This window comes from Clinocottus analis, unplaced genomic scaffold (genome assembly GCF_023055335.1).
Source record: "Clinocottus analis isolate CAN_PGR_092001 unplaced genomic scaffold, fCliAna1.0.p SCAF_12, whole genome shotgun sequence".
In the NCBI taxonomy this organism is placed as follows: Eukaryota; Metazoa; Chordata; class Actinopteri; order Perciformes; family Cottidae; genus Clinocottus; species Clinocottus analis.
Genome location: NW_027175843.1, coordinates 11879751 through 11902252, shown reverse-complemented (window position 1 = coordinate 11902252; position 22502 = coordinate 11879751). Strand labels below are relative to the sequence as shown.

The 22502-nt window shown below is 39.0% G+C and overlaps 1 protein-coding gene across 2 annotated transcripts; it reads left to right on the top strand.

Moving 5' to 3' along the window:
- The first annotated feature begins 897 nt into the window (after positions 1 to 897).
- On the top strand, positions 898 to 22271 carry slc4a10b (solute carrier family 4 member 10b). Of its 2 annotated transcripts, XM_068572177.1 has the most exons (26): positions 898 to 1256; positions 2245 to 2286; positions 6691 to 6772; positions 8447 to 8599; positions 8745 to 8883; positions 9297 to 9457; positions 9647 to 9832; positions 10902 to 10990; positions 12567 to 12724; positions 12815 to 12902; positions 13824 to 13970; positions 14099 to 14205; positions 15332 to 15506; positions 15677 to 15810; positions 16100 to 16345; positions 16492 to 16597; positions 16981 to 17142; positions 17371 to 17484; positions 17588 to 17749; positions 17906 to 18157; positions 18372 to 18440; positions 19341 to 19514; positions 20059 to 20178; positions 20282 to 20346; positions 20484 to 20596; positions 21300 to 22271. In XM_068572177.1, the coding sequence occupies exons 1-25, from the start codon at positions 1209 to 1211 to the stop codon at positions 20557 to 20559; spliced, it is 3255 nt and encodes a 1084-aa protein (XP_068428278.1). In that variant the 5' UTR covers positions 898 to 1208; the 3' UTR covers positions 20560 to 20596; positions 21300 to 22271. The 2 variants fall into 2 exon arrangements, with proteins under 2 accessions (XP_068428278.1, XP_068428279.1); XM_068572178.1 differs by lacking the exon at positions 2245 to 2286.
- The last annotated feature ends 231 nt before the right edge of the window (positions 22272 to 22502 follow it).

The window sequence follows — 22502 nt, the reverse complement described above, 5'->3', positions numbered from 1 at the left end:
AACTTTTCATGACGTGTCTCTTCTCTAAGGGTCCGTCAAATCCAGAGTTAGCCACGATAATTACACATTATTTTATGAAAAATAAATACACTTCTATTGCCGACGATACTGCAGCTTGCGTCTGGATTCAACCACTCAGGGACTGTGACGCCAGATGGCGATGCCACTCTTATTATAGCAGCTAAAGGGATCCCTGTTGTTAAAAAGACTCAGAAGAGCCAAAAATGGTTTCAGCTGCAACCAACAGAGAAGAGCTCTCCCTGAAAACAAACACGTTAGAACTATAAAGGCACAATTCAAAAATATCACCTATATTCGTATGTATTGGTTGCAGTTTTACAGCCAGATGGACAAAGTTGGACTGTAGGGGCCTATATTTTAAGTTCAGTAACCTTAATATAAACGTTTTAAAATTCCACATCATGGAGTTGTTTAGAAATAATTGAATTGATATTGAATCGTAGAAACCAAAATACTTATGATAATCACGCCTTATCTAACAATTGCAGTCTTTGCATGTGTTTATCCACCGTGGGATGATCAATAAGAAATATCTGCTGAGACTTTTATATTAAGTTAATTTAGAGATGCCCTCGAAGACTAAGAAAAACAATGTCTCCTATAAGTCAACATTTTATGGGACAGACATCTTCTAACAAAGTCCAAGGAACACTGTAACATGAAAATAATGTGCAATTTTGTAAACTGTCTGACAGTATGTTCAACAATACTAATTACATTCACAACAGCTAATTCGAACTCAATTTGGATGGAAGCATGAGTGAAATATTGTGTTACAAAATGTGGGAGGGAAAACACTGCACATTTGGATTGCAGCATATTCTGCTAAAATAGTGCTCATAAGTAAGCTTATCCCCACAGAGTCGTCCACGGAGACATTGTTTCATGACTGAACAAAACAAAGAGCATTCTTTGCCGGAAAACACGCGGTCTCTCCGCTCACCTCTGCGGCGAAACAAAGGCTTAACGTCAAAGAGTGACGAGTCCACGTCAGCTGGCAGATATGCGCATGTTTCGAGGAACGCGGACGGCACGAGAGGCGCAAATCACCAGCGAGCCGCTGACCGACGATGATGTGAACATGTGACCGCCGTTTGGCCGCTCAGACACTGCTCCACCTGCCCGGATTACACACTGCGGAGGTCTCCGTCTCTGTGATACTGCTGCGGGGATACCGAGGGAGGAAGATGGACACCACGGACCAAGGTGCTCAGATAGAGCCGCTGCTACCGACGGTAAAGAGCCCCGCTCTCCTGGGACACATATTTGACCTACTCATGCATATTAATATTTCAGAACGCCTTTTATCCAGACCGACAGGTTTAATCTATATGTGCTATGCACTGAAGACTAACATTTACCGGTTATTAAAAATGCAACTATTTCTTCAGGAGACTGACACTTTTTCTTGAGCTGGGGAGCTTTGGACAGGTGTGTCTCACCTGCAGAGAACTACACACTTACAGGAAGAGGAGTGGGATTGAGCATCTGATGAAGTATTTTGTTCAATCTATAATGGGACTTTGTAACCTTGGCATGATGTGAAAGTTACTTTCTGAAATGAAACAGGAGGCTTTATGTCAGTGTGAAGCTGTTTTGCAGTATAGCTTTAGGCCGTAAAAATGATTACAGTGAGTGGTGTTACTTTGTGCTATATCATTTTATAAATCTCTGTTGGGACAGATGTGTGATTAATATAGGAAGAAGTGACCTTGTGTGGTCTTAAATGAAGGTGATGATATGTTTTTTGTAAAATGCAACCAATGTATCTTGGCGTGATGCTGTTGTGATGTACACAAATGCATAAGGCAGCTATCGGTCACATGTTTACAACAAACTCTTCCAAGAAGTATCTTGGCGGGAAATTGAAAAATGATATTGATATAAAAGAAGTCTCTCAGGGGACGTTAACGCGTGGGCCCATCCCCATCGGTCTTTGCTGATCACTTTGGAGGAGATGTGTTGTCATTATACATATGCTGTTTTAATAAAAACAGATTTTTCCATTTCGCTGAAGGTTTTAGGCTGCCTGAGCTTCTTTGCTCCGGTAATATTAGATTTCAAAATGTCAGGTTGTAACCCGGCCTTGAAAGTCTCTTAACATTTCAAAATCTAAAAATAACATTTTAAGAGTTAATCTTTATCTGATTTGGAGCGACACATGTCTGAGTAAAACATGTGTTGAGCTGCTGAATAAACTAAAGTGATGATTGTGTCTTCCAGGTCAATGCTGGGTTTTGCTCATCAGTTGGGCGTCGAAGTTTGGTGAGTTACATTCCCTCAGCCTCCAGGATCCAATATGAAATGAAGGACTAGCATATACAATGCATATTTTTATTGCATTTCTTTTTAGATCAAACTCTTACAAGTATATCCAGAAGACACACTCACTAGTAGAGCTGCAGAAACACCCCTGAGTCAACACGTTGATTTCACGTCACATGACAATCTCACAAATAAAAAGGGACGCGAGTATGGCGGGAATCAAGCTTTGTCTTTGATGAGAGTGATGATGTCACCGCTATAATCTCCTAATGAGCGACTGTTGATAGATGCCCAAAAATTACAGTTGTTTGACACAACAGAAGGGCGCTGGTGTCTGTCAGGCCTGGTGCGAAGCAGGGCAGCAGGCGTTTGCAGAGCTCAGCTTTTAGACACTCGGTCCCACACCAGAGGACACAGCAGGAGCTGCATTTCAAAAACATGGAGGCTCCTTGGCTCTTCAAATATCAGGTAGGACATCCACCTTTTAGATTGAGGAAATACTCACATTGTTATACAAGAGGCGTTTTAAAGAACAGACATTCGGGACATTTTTAAGAACGGGACCCCTGTCTCTAAGTGTCCAAAATGAGTTTAGCATCGTGGCCAAAATACATCAGTAGAAAACAGCTTTCTCCTGATCCATTTTGCAGCTTGGAGACGGATGCAGACACTAAGTCTGACAAACACGAGGGCTCAAAACACCTTAAATAGCATCTGTGCCAAAAGAAACAAAGTACTAATGTGTCCTCTTACAGGATGTTGACGGCTATAGCAGAAACATTTAAGGATTACAGTGTTTTTTTTAGTGCCACATGAAAGCCTGCAGTTAATGATATTGCTGCTACTGATGGTTCCAACATTGCCACAGCCATCTGTAGGGATCAGATCCAAGTCTGTGCCACATCCTGTGATATCACTTCAGCTGTGTGGTTTGTCAGCCCTTAACTGAAACATGATTATGTTCGTAAATGAATGATTATTAGTGTAAAAGGCATGTTTCTTTGAATTCCTGTTTTTCTTCAGAACCTAGTTTTATTTCATGAGAACCGAATTTTTGATCTGATCTTGTTCTGATCATCATGTCTGAAATAGTTGCCCCTCTGTCAGTATGTGTCAACATCGTCTCTGTAACCAATCAACCGTTTTAATGCAACAGTTAATATAACATCCAAAATGCACTAATGCAACCAAAACACTTATTATTGTATATTGCATCTCAGAAACAACCCTGACAACATTTATCTCTCAGCAGGTAGCATTACAACATGTATCAATATATTGCATTCATCTATTTATTATTAATCAATATCATATACCCTTACAATAAAAAGCTCCCCTCTTTATTGTGTTGATTTGTGCTGCCTTCAGGCTAAATGTTGCATCAATAATAAAAAATGCAGCAATCTGCATCAATAGGCCTTTCTTTGCTCTTTCCAGTTTTGCATTCATTTCTTGAAAGTAAATTGAACAGTTTTTGCAATATTAAGTAAATGTGTACAATGCAGTGTAAATACACATACATTTTTGTAGGTTGAGTTTGAATGAGAAAAAAGTTTGAGAATGTGCTCATTGAATGCATTTTGTGTCAAAGCAATGACACGCGATCGTCCACATTGACTTCTGTTATGCTGACTGCGAAGACTTTGAAAAAAGTGAACTCAGTCATGAGAAATACATATTAATCATTGTACAACACTGTAATGCTGCCTTTACAAATGTAACAGTGGTGCACATTTAATATGGGCTAATGTGTCTGGGGTTTTAGTAACAAATACTGTTGCTTTAATCTGACCAGGGATGTTGATCCATGCTCTGTATATTTGGAGACAGATTATCAGCATCAGCCTGGTGGCCGGTCCAGCCCATGTGTCATTGCAGTTGTGAACAGCAGTGCCATTCATTATCATAATGCCTTGATGGTCAACTGGTGGTCAAGATGGTTCAGGGAAAAGCTGATATCAAGCAGGCTTTCAGAATACCTACTGTCATAATCTCTTCACAATTTCCAGGAGACATTGGTTTTGCAATTGCAATCCAAGCTGTTGCTTCATGGATTTCCAGGAAATAAGCGGTCCATGCATGAAGTATATTTTTTCTGCCGTTGTTCACGTTGTAGAATGAACAATGTCCATTCAGGGTTGTTGCCTAATCTCATTGGCCTACTTGTGTTAATGCAAATGTATTCTGCTACGCGAGAGTTCGATGTTTGATAGCTGCCTTATTGCGGTTAATGCTTGGCCTGTGCTATTGTTGCATTGAATGAACACTAAACCGTCAGTTTATTCCATTAACAAACCTAAAAAATTAAAAATGAGTCAAGGAGGTCGAGAGCCGGCAACAGAGAGGAAAAAGTAAAAGTTGCACATTCATAAACATGTTCAATTTAAAGAGAGGTAAATTAAATGCTTTAAAAGGATATTATTTTTTGTATCATTCATCGTCTTGTGATTAGAAGTGTCATAAAGGTTTTGCTTTTTACACAGAGTCTAGCCAGGATGTTGGTGTAAAGATTCAGGATTCATTTATTTGTTTAATTTTGAAACGTTCCAAATTGGAATAATCGTGTCTTTTTTTAAATTTTTTATAAAAGATCGAGTAGATCCATGTCTTCTAAACCATTTCCTGCTACGGCTTTCAAAAACAATTTAACTGGTTGTGGTAAACTGCTTAATTACTTTTGCTACACGTGGGACTGGCTCCAATACTTTGGAGGTCGTATCAGCCTGATGGCTCTGTAGAACAGGAGGATTTATGGAAATCTCTTTTCCTCAAACAGCATGTCATTCAGTATTCTCTCTTGTAATCGGCCAAAAACTCTTCATTAAGGATTACAATGCATGTTTTCTGTCACTTTTGTCTGTAAAGAAAAATACTGTTTGGACAACCTCCATGTGGACCATGCTCATAACTTGCTCGCCTGTTGCAGTGAGAATTTGTAACGTAATATCAAAACTGATACTCACAAACCGGTTTTGGTATGCCTGAGTTTTAGTCTCCCAGCTTGTATGAATCTAATATGGTATGATATATTTTTCTGGGTTGTATATTAGTACAACCCAGAAAAACTGTGAAAAAAGTTAAAAATCTAAGTATGCTCTTTTCTTTTCCTGCTTCTTTTCTGACTTTTCTGTCTGCAATTGGGGGTTAAGATTTTCTTTTTTTTTCGAACGCATCACATGTCTTTAGGAGAAATGTATGCACATTCTAATACCCAGCATGCCCCAATTCGAGCAGGTTTAGGCATAAAGCTTACAACTTTTCCATTTTTTAATTGAACAACACCGTTTTTTTGGCTAAAATCCTTGCTAGTGGGCTAAGGCCTTTTATTGTGATTTTGCAGATTCCGGTTATTTAGGTCATCAGGGCTCAAAAGGTTAAAAAAGAGAAGAAAAAAAACAGCTAATGAGGAGATTCCAAACTTACTTTAACTAACGTCGTTGTTTTAAACAGTGTCAAGTAGTGACTCATCTTTTAAGCTTGGGTCATAATAACAACATAATACAGGTCACTGCAAAGAACGCACCTTTAACAAGTTTAATCAGGAGAGACGAGTGAATGAAGAAGAGATAATTGTGTACCACAACATGACCGGTGATAATGAAGTCTTGACAGAAAGTCTTGGCTCTTACACTCTAAAAGGAGGTTTATAGTCAAAGGGTGTTGAGTGCCCTGCAGTAACATACACCTCCCGATGCAGTCCACACCCTGGAGGCTAGTGATACCGCTGACACTGGGAGGCTGATGAGGCTGAAAAGATACATCTATGTTGATGAAAATTCAGTGTGTGTGTGTGTGTGTGTGTGTGTGTGTGTGTGTGTGTGTGTGTGTGTGTGTGTGTGTATGGAGGGGATCTTAATTTAAAAGAGACAGTGCTAATATGATAGATTAACATTGTAGGTGTGATGCTGGGCTACTATGGATGTGATCAGCTGATGAAAACAGCCGATCACATGATTGATGCTCCAGCCAATGACAAGAAGGACATTATTGGCGAGTGTGCGTAAGAGGAATGAAGGGCAGGATATATGATAAATATTCTACAGGCCGAAGGTGAACCGACAACCAGAGCGTCATTTCAGCTTTAATTGTGGTTCATATATTTTTCCCATTATAAAAAGCTTTTTGTTTGGACTAAGATGACACTCTTCCCTCTTCAAGGTGAGACATGCAATTAGTTTCTGTGGCTACCATGGCATTGAGTTGGATAATGTGTTTGTTCAGAATGCCCTCGACTGTGAGGCGACCTCAAGTCAACAAACATTTAGTTTCATGCTCTGTTCAGGATACATTAGTAAACTTGAATATATGTTGTTTCATGGTCATGGTCCATCTTAGATAAGATGTATGCTCTTGAGTCATGTTTATATTGTGTTTGTTCTGTGTTTGCCACTATGTGTCCAACAGAGGAATGATGATGAGGCGGTGGTGGACCGAGGAGGAACACGGTCCCAACAGGGAACCAACTTTGGCCAGGAGGATCTTGAAGGTACCTGGAATACACTGAATGCATCTGAAATACAAACAGCTTCCAGCAGTGAGAGGCTGCTGTAGCTGAGTTCACCCACTCTGTCCTTAAAACAACTGCTCTCCTCTTGACAGCGTTTTCATAGTTACAAGATGAGAGCAGAGTGGGAGGCAGGGACTGTGGGTGAGCTGAGTTTGCCTCAGCAATTTCATAATCACTGAAAAACATGGACAATCCAAACAGGATTCAAGCAGTATGATTGAGTAACGTCCGCCAACTAAAGGCCAGCAGTATTCCACATCTGTATCTGCAGACACAGATAACAATACACAATCTTTCCTCTTTTTCTATTCTGTTCAATTAAAAGGCACACATGAACACATCACTTTGCAGTAGGTTTGGAAACATCTTGCTTTTGGATGTTAGATGACATAACTGAACAGAACGTTACACCTCAAATGATAATATCTTACTTTATCATAAAATCCATCAAAGTAAAATTGACCAGATGTTTTGAGAAAAAAAGATCATGTGTATGTCATTCCTCTAAAGAATGCAGCTTTACCTTTTCAATTCACTTTTTTTTTTAAAAGGTACAATAACAAATACAATGTGTTTTGAATCAACGTTTATCAAAACAACATTTAAAGATAATGGCATGATTTGTTGTTTTTTCCCTACTGTATGTGCTTGTCTGAATCTTCATATGATACTGCAGTGAACTGAGTGGGCTGACTTACAAGAGCAAACACAGACGTTCCTCTCTCTCACTCTCGCTGTCTCATACCAGCACAAACACAAACATGGACACACTCACATAGCCATGCAAGGCATTGAGAAGGTATGAATTAAGAAGCAGGGGACACAAATTTACACAGCTCCGAGCTTTAAATATATATGCTCAGTAATTTACAAACAAAGGTAGTAGACAAACATACATCTTTCATGTGTTTAATTCCAATTTACAACATTACATTTTACACATCATGAAGCTGAACTGAATGCACACTTTTCATGTCAAAGCCATATTAAGCAATATGCACTAACTTCATGCAGTATGCTCATGTATTGCCCACACAAAAAACATACTAGATACTATACTACATTTTTAATTATATAACCTCACCATATCACACATGAGACATTTTTAATAATTGAATTTCCTTAATACACACTGTTCAGTTATTTGTATATATATATATATATATATATATATATATATATATATATATATATATATATATATATATATAATATATATATATATATATATATATATATATATATATATATATATATATATATATACATATACATATATATCTGGCATCCCTGTTGTTATATATTTTTGTATTTTGTGTGTTTAGTTTATTCCATTTGGTATCTCTAAAGTGTTGGGTGCTACACTGACAACAAATTTCCCCTTGGGAATTAATAAAGTGTATATCTATCTAAATCTTACAATTCCAATTACTCTTCTTATAGCCATAGTCCATTCAGTACGCATTATATTATTACATAACTGTTTGAGCAATGCATTTCATCATCTCAGGATGTGGCAGAAACCCATGATACATACAAAATGTAAAGCTCACTGGACTCTGATCAACATGAACAGACAGACAGACAGACAGACAGACAGACAGACAGACAGATATGTTTCAGTCCTCTAAACTCAGTGTCATGTGTCCCTAGGCCACAGGACGCTCTACATTGGGGTCCACGTCCCTTTGGGCAGTACCAGGCGCCGCAGCCATCGCAGGTCTCAGCACCACGGAAGCAAACACAGGAAAAGGAGCAGGGACCGGGCCGCCACCTTGGTGGAGGGTCGAGAGTCTCCTGTTTATGGTACTGTGGACAATCATGGCCTTTGCACGCATTATAGCAGAGAAAAAAAAAACAATGTCGTTGCACAGGATCTTTTTCCAAACTTAAGATTCTTGGTGTGACCGTTTCAATGTGAACCACTCAGGACAATCACTTGTGTTCCCAGACACTCCCTCCCAGAGAGTGCAGTTCCTGCTGGGCACTGAGGATGATGATGAGGAGCATATTCCTCATGACCTTTTCACAGAGATGGATGAAATCTGTGTGCGGGATGGAGAAGATTCAGAGTGGAGGGAAAGTGCCAGGTACCGCTAGACTGTTGTGTCATTACCGTATCACATCACCTGTAATGTCATTACTGAGAGCTCTGATTGAATGAACACGATCCCACTTATATGAGACATACAGCTGTGTGTCTAATGTTTGTGTCTCCGTCACATTAAGAAATTACAATTTATTATTGCACCAGCTCGAGGAATTAACTCATTGTTCCTTTCTTTCTTTGATCATTGTCAATGTTAATCAAGATGCAGCATTTATTTATCATATGAATTATGTTCTCATATTAAAAAAGGTCATCAGGCATATTTTATATAGCGATACCCTGATGAGATTCAATACGAACGAAGAGTAGTTGTTATTGCAGCCAGAACAGATGGTCGGACTGCTTGCCTTCTGCTGCTTCCTCTCCTTACTGGTACTCAAACTGCTGTTACAGGTGGCTGAAGTTTGAGGAGGACGTGGAGGACGGAGGAGAGCGATGGAGTAAACCCTACGTAGCCACTCTGTCTCTACACAGCCTGTTCGAGCTGCGGAGCTGCATTATCAACAGCACAGTGCTGCTTGACATGAGGGCTAATACCATTGAAGAGATTGCAGGTAACTAACGTAATGACACACAATTGGAGCAAGTGACAATATAGGCAATTTCCTATTGCTGTGTCGTGCTCCTTATATTTTCTTTATGCACCGTTTGAACTCGAGGAAGATGTTGATGCATCTTCAACTTTAACACAAATCAAGTCGCTCTCAGCTAAACACTAAACCGCTTGTCTGTGTCTACCTAAGACATGGTGTTGGATCACCAAGAGTTATACTCACCACTGGGAGACGATCTCAGAAATAAAGTGCGTGACACACTGCTGAAGCGACACCACCACCAGCACCACAAGAAGCTGGCCAATCGCCTGCCGATCGTGCGCTCCATTGCAGATATCGGTCGACGGACTTCGGAGCACAACCTGGACAAGAATGGTAGGAAAAACAGAATTATATACAGCTACATATACATATATATCCAATAAAATATTCAGAGGAACTGGTCATATCACGTCAACATACTATGCAAACTGTGAGAAGGAGTCCTAAATGTTCATTAAGGAGTCAAACAGGGTGGCACTCTGCTTCGCGGGGTTCTGTAATAAATGTTGTTAGCGGTGTTTAAGTTTAGATACTCTGTAAATGTGCAATGTGTGTATATGTCTCTTCTACGCATATGTTCTTAACTTGCGTATGCTCCGTCTCCTCTTCATTTTGATTCTATCCACCACCCACCATCTGCCCACCCACCTGCCACAGCCCCACTGAAGTCAACAGGGGCTGGATATGCAGTATGCCCCTGCACCTTTACCAGCTCATACCAAAAAACAGAACATATTCTCATGATTTGTGTTGATGCTGGCTACTCAAAATAGGTTGTTTTTTGTTTGGTTGAAATGGTTGAATTAAAAAGGAGATTAAAAACTGATGTGCAAAAGCAGTTTGCAGCACAAAAACACATTAGGCTAAATTTGGTCCAGGACAGAGTTCTAATATCATTACCCAATATGTTTAATAAGCTTCAGGTTTGCCTGAATTACACATGACAAAATTAGCAGAACACAGCAAAATGTTTGTGAAGTCATTTGTTACTTGATGTCTTCGTGGCACACAGTAATTTAATTTCACCGCTGTGGCATCAAGCGTGTTTCAAAGCAACAATCTCTGATAAGCTTCACGCTATGCTTTGTAAGCACATTAAACGCTATAATTAGTGTTCATTTTTTACCCTGCTGTTTCATGAATCCAAACATTGGGCCAGACCTGTCAGGCGGCTCGACAGTAATCATGTTATCATGAGCCAAACATATTTTGTGGTTTTATCCTCCGTAGGGCAGGTAAACGTGTTCCTGTGATCTGCTTGTGATCCTCACTTCTGTTCCATTGCTAGGACATGTCTGTATACTTGGTCAGTCTCATGATATTAGGTGAAATCATCAAATGCCGAAATGTTCAGACATTTTTAAACATCCTTTTTCTAAATTTTTCTTTCTGGATTACCCAGGTCAGATGATGGCCTCCCAGTCTCATTTAGCGGCTCCAGACGGGAAAGGGGACATAAGTAGAGAGAACAGTTCTGTGGACTTCAGCAAGGTATTGTCCACACACTGTGCAGATGCACTGTCATACATACAGTGCTGTGGCATTTTTTTCAATAATTTCACGCTGGCATCCCCTTTGAATCGCGGTATACTGTGTTTCTCTAAGTTGTGTGCATAACGTCAGAGTCATAGTTTCATTTCATACTTCTACTTCACATGTCAGAGCACACATTTGTCAGCTATATACACTATTTAATTTCTTCAATAGGACTTTTATATGCAAAACATTAATACATTGTTGTTGATAAAATACCAAACAGTGAAATGAATAAGAATTATGTCCACCTTTACCAACTACAACAATAACATACTGCCTACACATTACAGTAATACATCAGCAATAATAATACAATATTATAATATATATATATATATATATATATATATATATATATATATATATACATATATATATATATATATATATATATATATATATATATATAAAAGTCACATGGACCTTTTTCTGCAAAATGAGGGACTTTTGATACTTTAAGTTGAAATGTAATTCTTACTCAAAGTACATTATATTCAACGAATATGCGCTGGCTGTTATTTAATTGTGTGCCTCTAACAACGGAGGTTATTGTTGGTATTTTTAATGGAAAGGCCATCTAGTTCAGGATTAGGATTATACCCATATTAAGTATTATACCACATAACATTAACAACTGTTTCATTTCCTCTCTCCTGTTCAATTACACAATAGTGCTATGCGCTCTGCTTATATGGAGAGTTTTTTTTAGAACATTTTCATTTAATCATCCACCATATATATTTATGAACAAGGCAGCATGCAGCCCACAAAGTCCCCTCTCCCCTCTCCCTTCCCACCTTGCAGCAGCTGCATATCATCTCACATGTTGTTATTTACTCAATGCACACAGTAACATAATTAACTGTCATACTTTAGTAGTCAGCACTATAACAGTGTTTTTGGAAGTCATGGCCCATCAATACATCACAGATATTCTGTTGGAGGGTTCTGGACAGCTTCCCAAGTGCCACATGAACTCTTTGAAGGAACAAACAACACTCCAGTCAACACTTGTCTCCTCATAATTATCGCTGAAAAATCAACACCTTTAATATTGCAGAATCTTCTGTACAATGCAGTTTCACTGCATTAAAGAGTGTAGAGCAGATTTATACTATAAGAGGATCAGCTTCATAGTCGGGGTCAGCTTTTATATGCTTTTATGAATCGTACTTGGGAAATGAAATGAATTAGTGTGTATTATTATGCAACAAGTCAAACTATAGCATCCATGTTCTAATAATCTTTTGTCATATTCTATATATAATATTCTATAATCTGTGACTTATGTGAATTAGCTTAGACCTATGGCACACACAGTCTGGACAGCTGGACTGTATTTAGGCTGCAGTCAAACCACTTAGTTTGGGACTTTAAATGAGGGCAGCACAAATATTGACTATTTCATATTGTAATTTTATTTGTATATGCTTAGCATGCGCAGACTCAAAACAGACGATAACTTAATTAGAAAGGGTGCCAAGGCTTTGTATATGATATTGTAAACACTGCACAATGTGTCCTCTTTCAGATAGACCTTCATTTCATGAAGAAGATCCCAGCAGGGGCCGAGGCGTGTAACGTGTTGGTGGGAGAGATGGAATCTCTGAACAAGCCGGTGGTGGCATTCGTCCGGCTTTCACCGGCGGTCCTGCTCACTGGGCTGGCTGAAGTCCCCATCGCCACAAGGTTACTGCAGACAGATTTCATCCTGTTAGTTAGTTGTGATAGAGATTTAATTTGACAATGTATTAAAAACAAGTCTGTTTTTGCCTTTAGGTTTCTGTTTATTCTTTTAGGGCCCTTGGGTAGATCACCTCAGTATCATGAGATCGGAAGATCCATTGCAACACTTATGACAGATGAGGTAAGAATTCACTGATGAACACCTTATTATCATGTTTGCATTCTGCAGAGGGTTATTCATTTATTCATGTTTTGAAGAGTGTGGTTTGTTTTGAATGTCAACCAGATGTCATACTCAGATTTTCTGCAGGCACTATGCATAAATTCACAGTCCAGCAGAACTCAACAAATTCCTGAAGTGATGGAACATTTCTCAGCATGAAACACAGCTCAGAGCTTTTATGACATGATTTTGCCGATTAGTCAGCCCTCATGTCCTTCTTTTTGTTTGGGATTCAGGCTGCTCTCCATCGTCACTGATGTGGAAAAGATGGGCTTTGACAAAGTCCAAACTTTGTTACGATGGGTAGATTTATTGATCACAATGGGTAGATTCATTTCTTACAATGTGTAGATTCATTGATCACAATGTGTAGATTCATTTATTATAATCGGTAGATTCATTGATCACAATGGGTAGATCCGATGAGGCTAGATATAGTTTCTATCTTTTTATTTTTTTATGATTATTTTGGGGCTTTTTGTGCCTTTATTAGACAGGACAGACGAAGATAGACAGCAAAGGGGAATTGGGCCTCTGCTAAGGACTCAGCCTCAGTTCTTAGGGTGCTCCTTTCTTCCAGGCGAGATAACGGGGTACCCTGAGGCTGTATAGTCAATAATAGTCATTAACACTAACTTGTGTCACTCTGTTTGTACAGTTTATTCTACACATGTTCAGATGTGGCTGTGAATGTGCCTGTCTGTTCCATTACAGTTAAGATTGACAGACATTGCTGCATTTGTATATCCATAAGTCTATGAAGTATGTCTCATGAGGGGTGCCAAATTCAGGGGGAGTGGAGTGGCTTGTGCACTGCACTGCCGTCAGCCAAGGTGTGAATGCAGCCCTACTCAACCCTCCTTATTTGTCTGTCTCCAGGTGTTCCATGATGTTGCTTATAAAGCTAAAGACCGAAATGATCTGATCGCTGGCATTGATGAATTCCTCGATCAAGTCACAGTCCTGCCTCCAGGAGAGTGGGACCCATCCATACGGATAGAACCACCAAAGAATGTACCTTCCCAGGTGAACAAGGATTGTGTTAGCTGCTTGCCTTCCTTTGCTCTCTTTCAGATTGTTTGTGACTCATAAGATGTTGTGCTTGAAAAAAAAAGAAAAAAGACTTGACTTGCTGTTGGTTATTTGTTCAACAGGAGAAGAGGAAGAAAAGTAATATTTTACCAAACGGATTGATAGAGGGCGATGAGGAAGGTGATGAGGAAGGTGGCCACGGGGGTCCAGAACTGCAGCGTACTGGAAGGTACGAAGTGTTTGAGTAAAAAAAAGTTAATTCTAATCACTAGTAGAAAAGCATGAAGAAATACATGTTTAGAAATCCCAAAGTGCCTCATACTAAAATGTGGATATGCAGTGCTGTGGCACTACGGCATGCAGCCCACTCACAACGCTCACTACTTTGTTGCAGAGAATCTATTTGCAGTTGAACCACTCAGCTTCAAGAGCTTCACACATATCTCCCTTTATTGTGCTTTGTTTTGTAACATATAGGGTTGTGAAGGTATAATACATTGAAATGGCTGGTTATCATGTACATTTTATTATATGCAGTGGTTCTTAAATGGGGGGTAGTAGCACCCCTGGGGATATTTGAGATTTTAATAATATATATTTAAAATTAGCATTTTAATTTAAAAAAAATCCTTTTTAAGATAGTTATTTAATAAATATTTAAGAATATATGTGTAAGTTCTTAAACTGAATTGTATATATTCCATGTTAAATTGTACACTGATGCCACAGCGCTGTGTATTAAAGTGTTTTTTCAAACAAAAATGCTTTGTGCTTGTTGGTACTTGGTTGGATTTTTTTTAAGTGTGCTTCTTGAATTGGGTTATTACAAAAACACAAATGCTTTCAGTGCTTGTATGTAAAATCAAAGAGACAGTGTACTGACGCTGACATTAGAAAAATGATCCATACATTTATTAAAATAAAAAACAATTATGTGAGACACTACATTGCTCTTGCATTGGTTTGCCAACAATAACTCCTTATGATACATTATCTAAAATGTACACAGGCCTTTACAAAATAAACCCAGTAAACTGAGAAATCTACACTGTAATGCTGATCATCTATTTCTGGGTAAACTTAGTTGTCGTCATGATGTGGTTTCCAAGGAAACATCCTCCTGTATATTTACAGCTAGACTGTGGATCAGCGGGAAGAAGGGAAAAAAGGGAAAGCAAGTAAATGAAAAAGAAAAAAATAATAATTTGGACAAATCTTTCAAGAATAAACCTGTAATGTAATGTAAACTCATTTAGATCATTGTTCATAAAATAGTGTAGCTGTTATACTTTTGCAAAGCAAGTTTTCACATAAACATATAATTCAAGTGATAGATTTCCTTTTTATATTTCCAGGTGGTTCGGTGGTCTTTTTCTAGACATCAAGCGCAAGGCACCCAGCTACCTGTCCGACTACACTGATGCTTTTAGTTTACAGTGTGTGGCCTCTTTCCTATTCCTCTACTGTGCCTGCATGTCTCCTGTCATCACCTTTGGAGGACTACTGGGCGAGGCAACAGAAGGACGCATAGTAAACCACACACCCTTCCCTCTAAATGTTCACAGTGTCCTGCCAAGACGAGCTGTGCACTGCACCAGCCTTGCAGTACATTTAACTTGACGACAGTTGTAGTTCAATATGATAAATATGTTTGAGTTAACTGTTCACCAATAATTTCTCTGTTCTTTCCCATTCCCCAGAGTGCAATTGAGTCCCTGTTTGGCGCCTCACTGACTGGAATAGCCTATTCCCTGTTTGCCGGGCAGCCCCTCACCATTCTGGGCAGCACTGGGCCGGTGCTTGTGTTTGAAAAGATATTGTTCAAATTCTGCAAGTATGTTTTATTTTCATGCATACATAAATTATCTCCAAAAAACTGTACTATTAATTTCACCTGTACATTGTGATTACATTACATTGCTGTTGGGTCATTTATGTGGTCATGAATAAACCATTTCACACACATTTTGCCTCCATATAGAGCATTAAATGTTCAAATTTAATTGATTGTGATACCGACTTCTTCAATCCACCACATTACAGACTGTAAACAATCAATATATGATGGGGTTTGATCTCAAATCTGTCCCACAATGATTTCCCCCCCCCTTTACTCTCTACAGGGAGTTTGACTTGTCCTACCTGTCTCTGAGAACCTGCATTGGTCTCTGGACAGCGACCCTCTGTATCATCCTGGTGGCTACAGATGCCAGTTCCCTCGTTTGTTACATCACACGCTTTACAGAGGAAGCCTTCGCCTCACTCATCTGCATCATCTTCATCTACGAGGCCTTGGAGAAGCTTGTCCACTTGGGAGACCACTATCCCTTCAACAAGAACAACAACCTGGACAAACTCACCATGTACTCGTATGTGGACACTTATTCTCACATACTATGTATTCTGTGCAATGTAGTGGAACAAAGTAATTACCAGCTACATGTCTTGGAGGTACTATAAATCCTTGACAGATGAGGGATTATTCGGTCACCCAGATGTTCATTTGCCTCCACAGATGTTCATGCGTTGAGCCTTCTGACCCCACCAATGCCACCCAGAAGTATTGGGAGCTCACCAACGTCACTGCCTCAGAAATATATTGGGAAGCACTGGAGACCAAGGTGTTTGAGTACATCAGCCCATGCTAATTTGGTTTAAAAAAGTTGAGAAAAATTAAAATAAAATAGGTTTTATTTGCACACGAAAATATTTTGTAACACAAAGACAAACTGAACATAATACAGTTTATTTAAGTTGTCTACCTTAAAGTGGCATGCCCAGATGTAGGAAACTGAACAGAGGAGATTAAGGCCATGTTGTCTGGATTATATTGGATTACTCATTGCAAATCACTATAAAAGCACATTTTTGTACTCACTTAAGTTTTTTGTAGACATGGTTGCTGATAAACCACATTTGTGGAAACCCAGAGCCTGCTGATTCCTCTGTGTTGTTAATCAAATGATGAGTATGAAAATCTCTGACCCCCTATCTGTCGTTGCAGGATTGTATTGAAAAGCGTGGGGAGTTTGTGGGCAGCGCCTGCGGCCCGAATGGACCCTATGTTCCTGATGTCCTCTTCTGGTGTGTCCTACTCTTCTTTTCCACCGTCCTTATGTCCGCTTTTCTCAAGGAGTTCAAGTTCAGCAATTACTTTCCCACAAAGGTACTATTTCTTACACATGATCACTACATTAAAGTGCAATATGAGCCAAAGCATGAGGGTGAAGCTGCTCCAGCTGCATAGCGACACGGTGCAGTGGTGCACTCTAGTGGTCGAATGTAGACACTGCAAAATAGGACATTTGGAAATTAAGGAGTTTCATTTAATGTAACCCTTTTGTTTTCCTATATATTGAGTACATTAAATTAAACAGATTTTCCTCTCCATTAGGTGAGATCCATCATCAGTGACTTTGCGGTTTTCTTCACCATCCTAACCATGGTCTTTGTTGACTATGCCTTAGGGATTCCCTCTCCAAAACTAAAGGTTCCCAGTGTGTTTAAGGTGGGCTAGTCCACACATTACGAGTTCATCAGCAAATTGTTAAGAAATATCACCAAACTATTGGTGATATCAAACCAATAACAATCTCTTTTTTTTTCATCAGCCAACCAGAGATGATCGAGGTTGGTTCATCAACCCTCTGGGGCGCAACCCCTGGTGGACCACAATCATTACAGTGTTCCCAGCTCTGCTGTGCACCATACTCATCTTCATGGACCAGCAGATCACCGCTGTCATCATCAACAGGAAGGAACACAAACTCAAGGTACTTTCCTGTCCCGGCTTTGCACCCTGGTTGTAGACCACGTTGGTAGGATTGCTTTTACTCTCCAGCATCTTGCCAACATGGGGGCTTGAATTCAACATGTCCGAACGTGCTTCTCAACTTCAACTTAATTTACTGGTGCTTTCCCCCGTTCAGAAAGGCTGTGGGTACCACCTCGATCTGTTCATGGTGGGGGTGATGCTCGGCGTGTGCTCTTTGATGGGCTTGCCCTGGTTCGTAGCGGCCACCGTCCTCTCCATCAGCCACGTCAACAGCCTGAAGCTCGAATCAGAGTGCTCGGCTCCTGGAGAGCAGCCCAAGTTCCTCGGCATCAGAGAGCAACGCTTTACTGGCCTCATGATCTTCGCCCTCATGGGCTGCTCCGTCTTCATGACCTCTGTGCTAAAGGTCACTGTCTTTTATCATTTGTGTATATCCATGTTTGTGCAAATATTATTCCAGTATTATTCAGTGTGACTTTAAGTATCTCTCTGTGGTTGTTCTACATATTTCTGAATGCATCATCCGCGAGACATTTCATATTTTTTTTGTTTAATGATTGCAGAAGGTTTACCGGCCTATGTTTTTGTGTTACTGACGCGATGCTTTTGTTGTTCTTCAGTTCATTCCTATGCCTGTGTTGTACGGAGTATTCCTTTACATGGGGGCATCTTCTCTCAGAGGCATTCAGGTAAAATTATTTGAATCGCAATGTATTTAATGCATCATTTTTTGCTCACGTAATGTATCAACAAATGAGGAAACACGATACGACCCTCGCCTCATAGACATTTGAGGACCTACTCTGACGAGACTAAATATAAGCAATGTTGAAAGCTAAATGCATCACAGACATAACAGCAAAGTTTTAAACAAGCTGATTTTGTTTTGCTTTTTAGTCTTAATGCTCACACCAAGCCAGAATCAATAGTCTGCACTCCCAGAGTTACAATGTCATCATCACCTGGAATTTCTGGTGTGATTATCTTTTTTTAAAATAATCTACATGGATGAAATTAGACGGATAGTTGGTCAGTGTGGGTACATTTAAATTTGTAGACGCTTCTACCGGATAATCTTTGAAGATAGTCTATTCTCACTGAGCCATGATAGGGAGCGCCTCCATATTGTCTGGCTGCCCAGATAAAAAGTGTTAATTGGCCTCTTGTGTGTTCCCAGCAATTACAGAACACCTGGTTGTTATTTAATTGCCCTTTTTAATTCCTATTTTCTTCTCTTTGAAGAACTCTATTATTGGTTGTAAAAACTATATTTATATTAAGACAAACACTTTTTGGGAAAACATGATATTTCCATGCTTTCTAAGAGAATCCAGCTTGTTGTAGTTACACATCCAGCAGACGGAGAAACGTTTAGCTTGATTTGCTGCTGGGGAGATGAAATATTGTCCCTTCTAAAAAGTGTTTTGTTTAAAAAGACAGCTGGATCATATAAGTATCTTTGGGGTTGTCACATTCATTTAAGGAACCCTTTTACATTACGTTATATAGTATGTGCATATAGGTTGTCATCTGTCTGAAATGGTGCATTATGAAGATACATGTTTGTTTTTATCATTTATCCTCTCCAGTTCTTTGATCGTCTGAGACTGTTTGCCATGCCAGCTAAACACCAGCCAGACTTCATCTACCTACGCCATGTACCTCTGAGGAAGGTGCACCTCTTTACCGTCATCCAGCTCAGCTGTTTGGTTCTGCTCTGGGTCATCAAGACCTCCAAGGCTGCTATTGTCTTTCCCATGATGGTGCGTAAACAATCACATTTTTGCATCTTCAGGACTATTACAGCAGCATACCTTTCACCACACCTCACATAAGGGCTCAGTGTGAGAGTCCAGATGTGCTACCAGGGTGAGTTGGGTACCGCTCACCTACACATTGATTAATGCAGGAGTTATTGGAGGGAGGCAAAATATTTTTTTTTAATAGTATTGGTCTTATGTTAAAGATATGCAGTATTGTTAAGCCAAGGACAAAACTTGACATTACAAGTCTTTTTTTTGGCACTTACATCTTACACATTGCACATTTTAACTATCCAAAATAACTCATGGAACATACGGATAATATCATACTTTATCGATCAAATCTTTTGTTATCAAAATGTAGAGAGGTTTGCTACTGTGCATTGTTTAAAGTCTTTATTTATCTACATATATGACCTTACCTACATTTCAACTGATTTGCCCTCCATACTTTCTGCCTACACTACACAGCACAGCGTATACTGCTTCATTAGGACGTGTCATTTTTGTGGAATCAGAGGCTTTCCTTGTGTCAATTCTGCAGGTGTTGGCTCTGGTGTTTATCCGGAAGCTAATGGACTGTTTCTTCACCAAGAGAGAGATGAGCTGGCTGGATGACCTCATGCCAGAGAGCAAGAAGAAGAAGATTGAGGATGCAGAAGAGGTGCTGTTGCTATCATCAACAAAAAACCATGTCTCACGACAGGCATGCCAATTTCATTTAATTTCATTAATAATTACATGCATTTATCCTATTTGACCCTCAGGAGGAGGAACAGAGTATACTGGCAGAAGATGAAGGAGTTGTGCAAGTGGAATTAGCAGAACACAAGTGAGTTATATTCTACTTGCAGTATGAGTTTTACAAGTAACATTTACACCATAGTTTTATTTTAAATCTCATTTCATGTACAGTGCATTGACTTGTTGAGTAAAGGTGAGAGCGTAAATAAACATCTCTTTTCACAGGGGAATACCCATCATCAATATCACAGATGAAATGTCAAAAGGTTCTTTTGGAAATACTTGGACGGCCAACAGCTAAGACACTTTAGAAAGAATCAAGACTGCAAAACATTATGGTAAGACTTTTTGCATACAGTATACTCACTCATAGCTTACAGTTTGTTTGGTGTTTGCAGATCAATACTAATTGGCTCTACACTGTGGGAGCACTAATACGCTTAGATTAAAATGTCTGTAAGGACAAGGTGCTCCACAGTAGTGTTTATCTGCAATCTTGTCTGCCATCAGCTCATTAAATGAGCTCAGTATTTACAAAAGTCAGACACATCCACTTTCTTATGTTTTAGAATTTTATATTTAGGTCACACTTAGGGATTTTGGGAACAACACATGTTCACTTCCTTGTTGAGAGTGAGACGAGAAGATTGATACCACTGTACTGGAAATATAAGGCTATGACCAGCAGCTGATTAGCTTAGCACAGAGACTGCAAACGGAGGGAACAGTTAGCATTACTCCGTCGGAAGGTAACACAACCTTTTAGATCCAAAGTTTGTATTCATAATATCAAATAAATTAGTAGAGCATGTTCATTATGTTAATACAATGACAAACCTCTGAAAGGGGCCATTCTGCATGTTTTACTGATTTTACAACTGTACTTGTACTACTTTTAAATGCAGGAATTTTACTTGTAATGGAATATTTTTACACTTTACTTAAGAAAAAGTACTAACAATAGAGTACTTTCTGTAATGCCAATAAATGCTTAATAAATATCTACTTATTATACATCTGTCTTTTCTTTCTTGATTCTAGTTCACTACAAAAGTGTTTCACAAAACTGGTGTGCATGGTGACAAACGTAAGATGAAGAAAATGGAGGACAGTGTTGTGAGTCTTTGTCACTCTCCCATGTGTGTGCTCATTAGCAAATCTGTATTGTATACTGCAGTTAGTCAATCCTTCACGTCTCGTCTTGTGAATCGCTGTGTGTTTGTTCAGTGAATAACTGTGTTATCTGATATGTCGCAAATATTCTGCCACTTTATGGTCCAATGAAACCTTGTATTTTCTCATGCTGTCGGATTGTTCTTTTACATCCAGAAACTGTTTTGCAGCACTATTTGTTAACTACGGAAATGTAAAGCTTTTGCATAAGAGACTGTTTTCAAGTTTTTGTTGTTGGATACATTTGTATACATTTTTTCTATAAATTTTGAAATCAATGTATTAACATAATATATAGCATGACATATCCTTGCATCCTTTGTCTATTTGTATACAGAGTCCCTGCAATTCTTAATGTTCTCTTGAGACATTGGATATGATGTGGAAATTATTGAGATCTAATAAATATTTTAAATTCTCAGGTCATGCTTGGCCATAACCATTAAAACATTCTGAAAAGCCATAGAGACATGTATTAAAATATACATTTCTGATGTCTGTTTATGGGATGGGGCCATTTAGAATCCCCAGTAATGGTTATGATTAACAGGAATGAGTGCTTTACTGTGATTATAAAACGGCAATATACTCTTAAGAACCAAACGCAATAGCACTTTCTGCCAGAATGTCCATTTTGTATTTACATGATAAATTATTTATCCATATTTATTTTGTGGAATTAAATGTTTGCCAGAGAATACTTTGTATTACAGATACTTTCAGTATTTTTCCTCCAGGTGTCAGTGTAATGCTTATATTGTAAATGTAAAATTTAAATAATCTCATTATTTCTTTTGAATGTTTGTATGAAGTTCAGTGAATCATGAATTAAAAAGCGCCATCATCACAAATGCAATTTTGTTCCAATTTTTTTTAACATTGCTGATAAATTCAAGCAGTGACATCCTGCCTACTCTCACATTCCCACACCTTTTAGCCTCTGCCTTGCAGGAACCGATCTATATTTGCTCATACTCCATCCCAGCTGCAGATTGGTTACAGGACACAATAAATATAGCTTTTTCTTATCACAGCTGATCAAGGTGACCAAAAGATTTTTTGCTCAAAAGG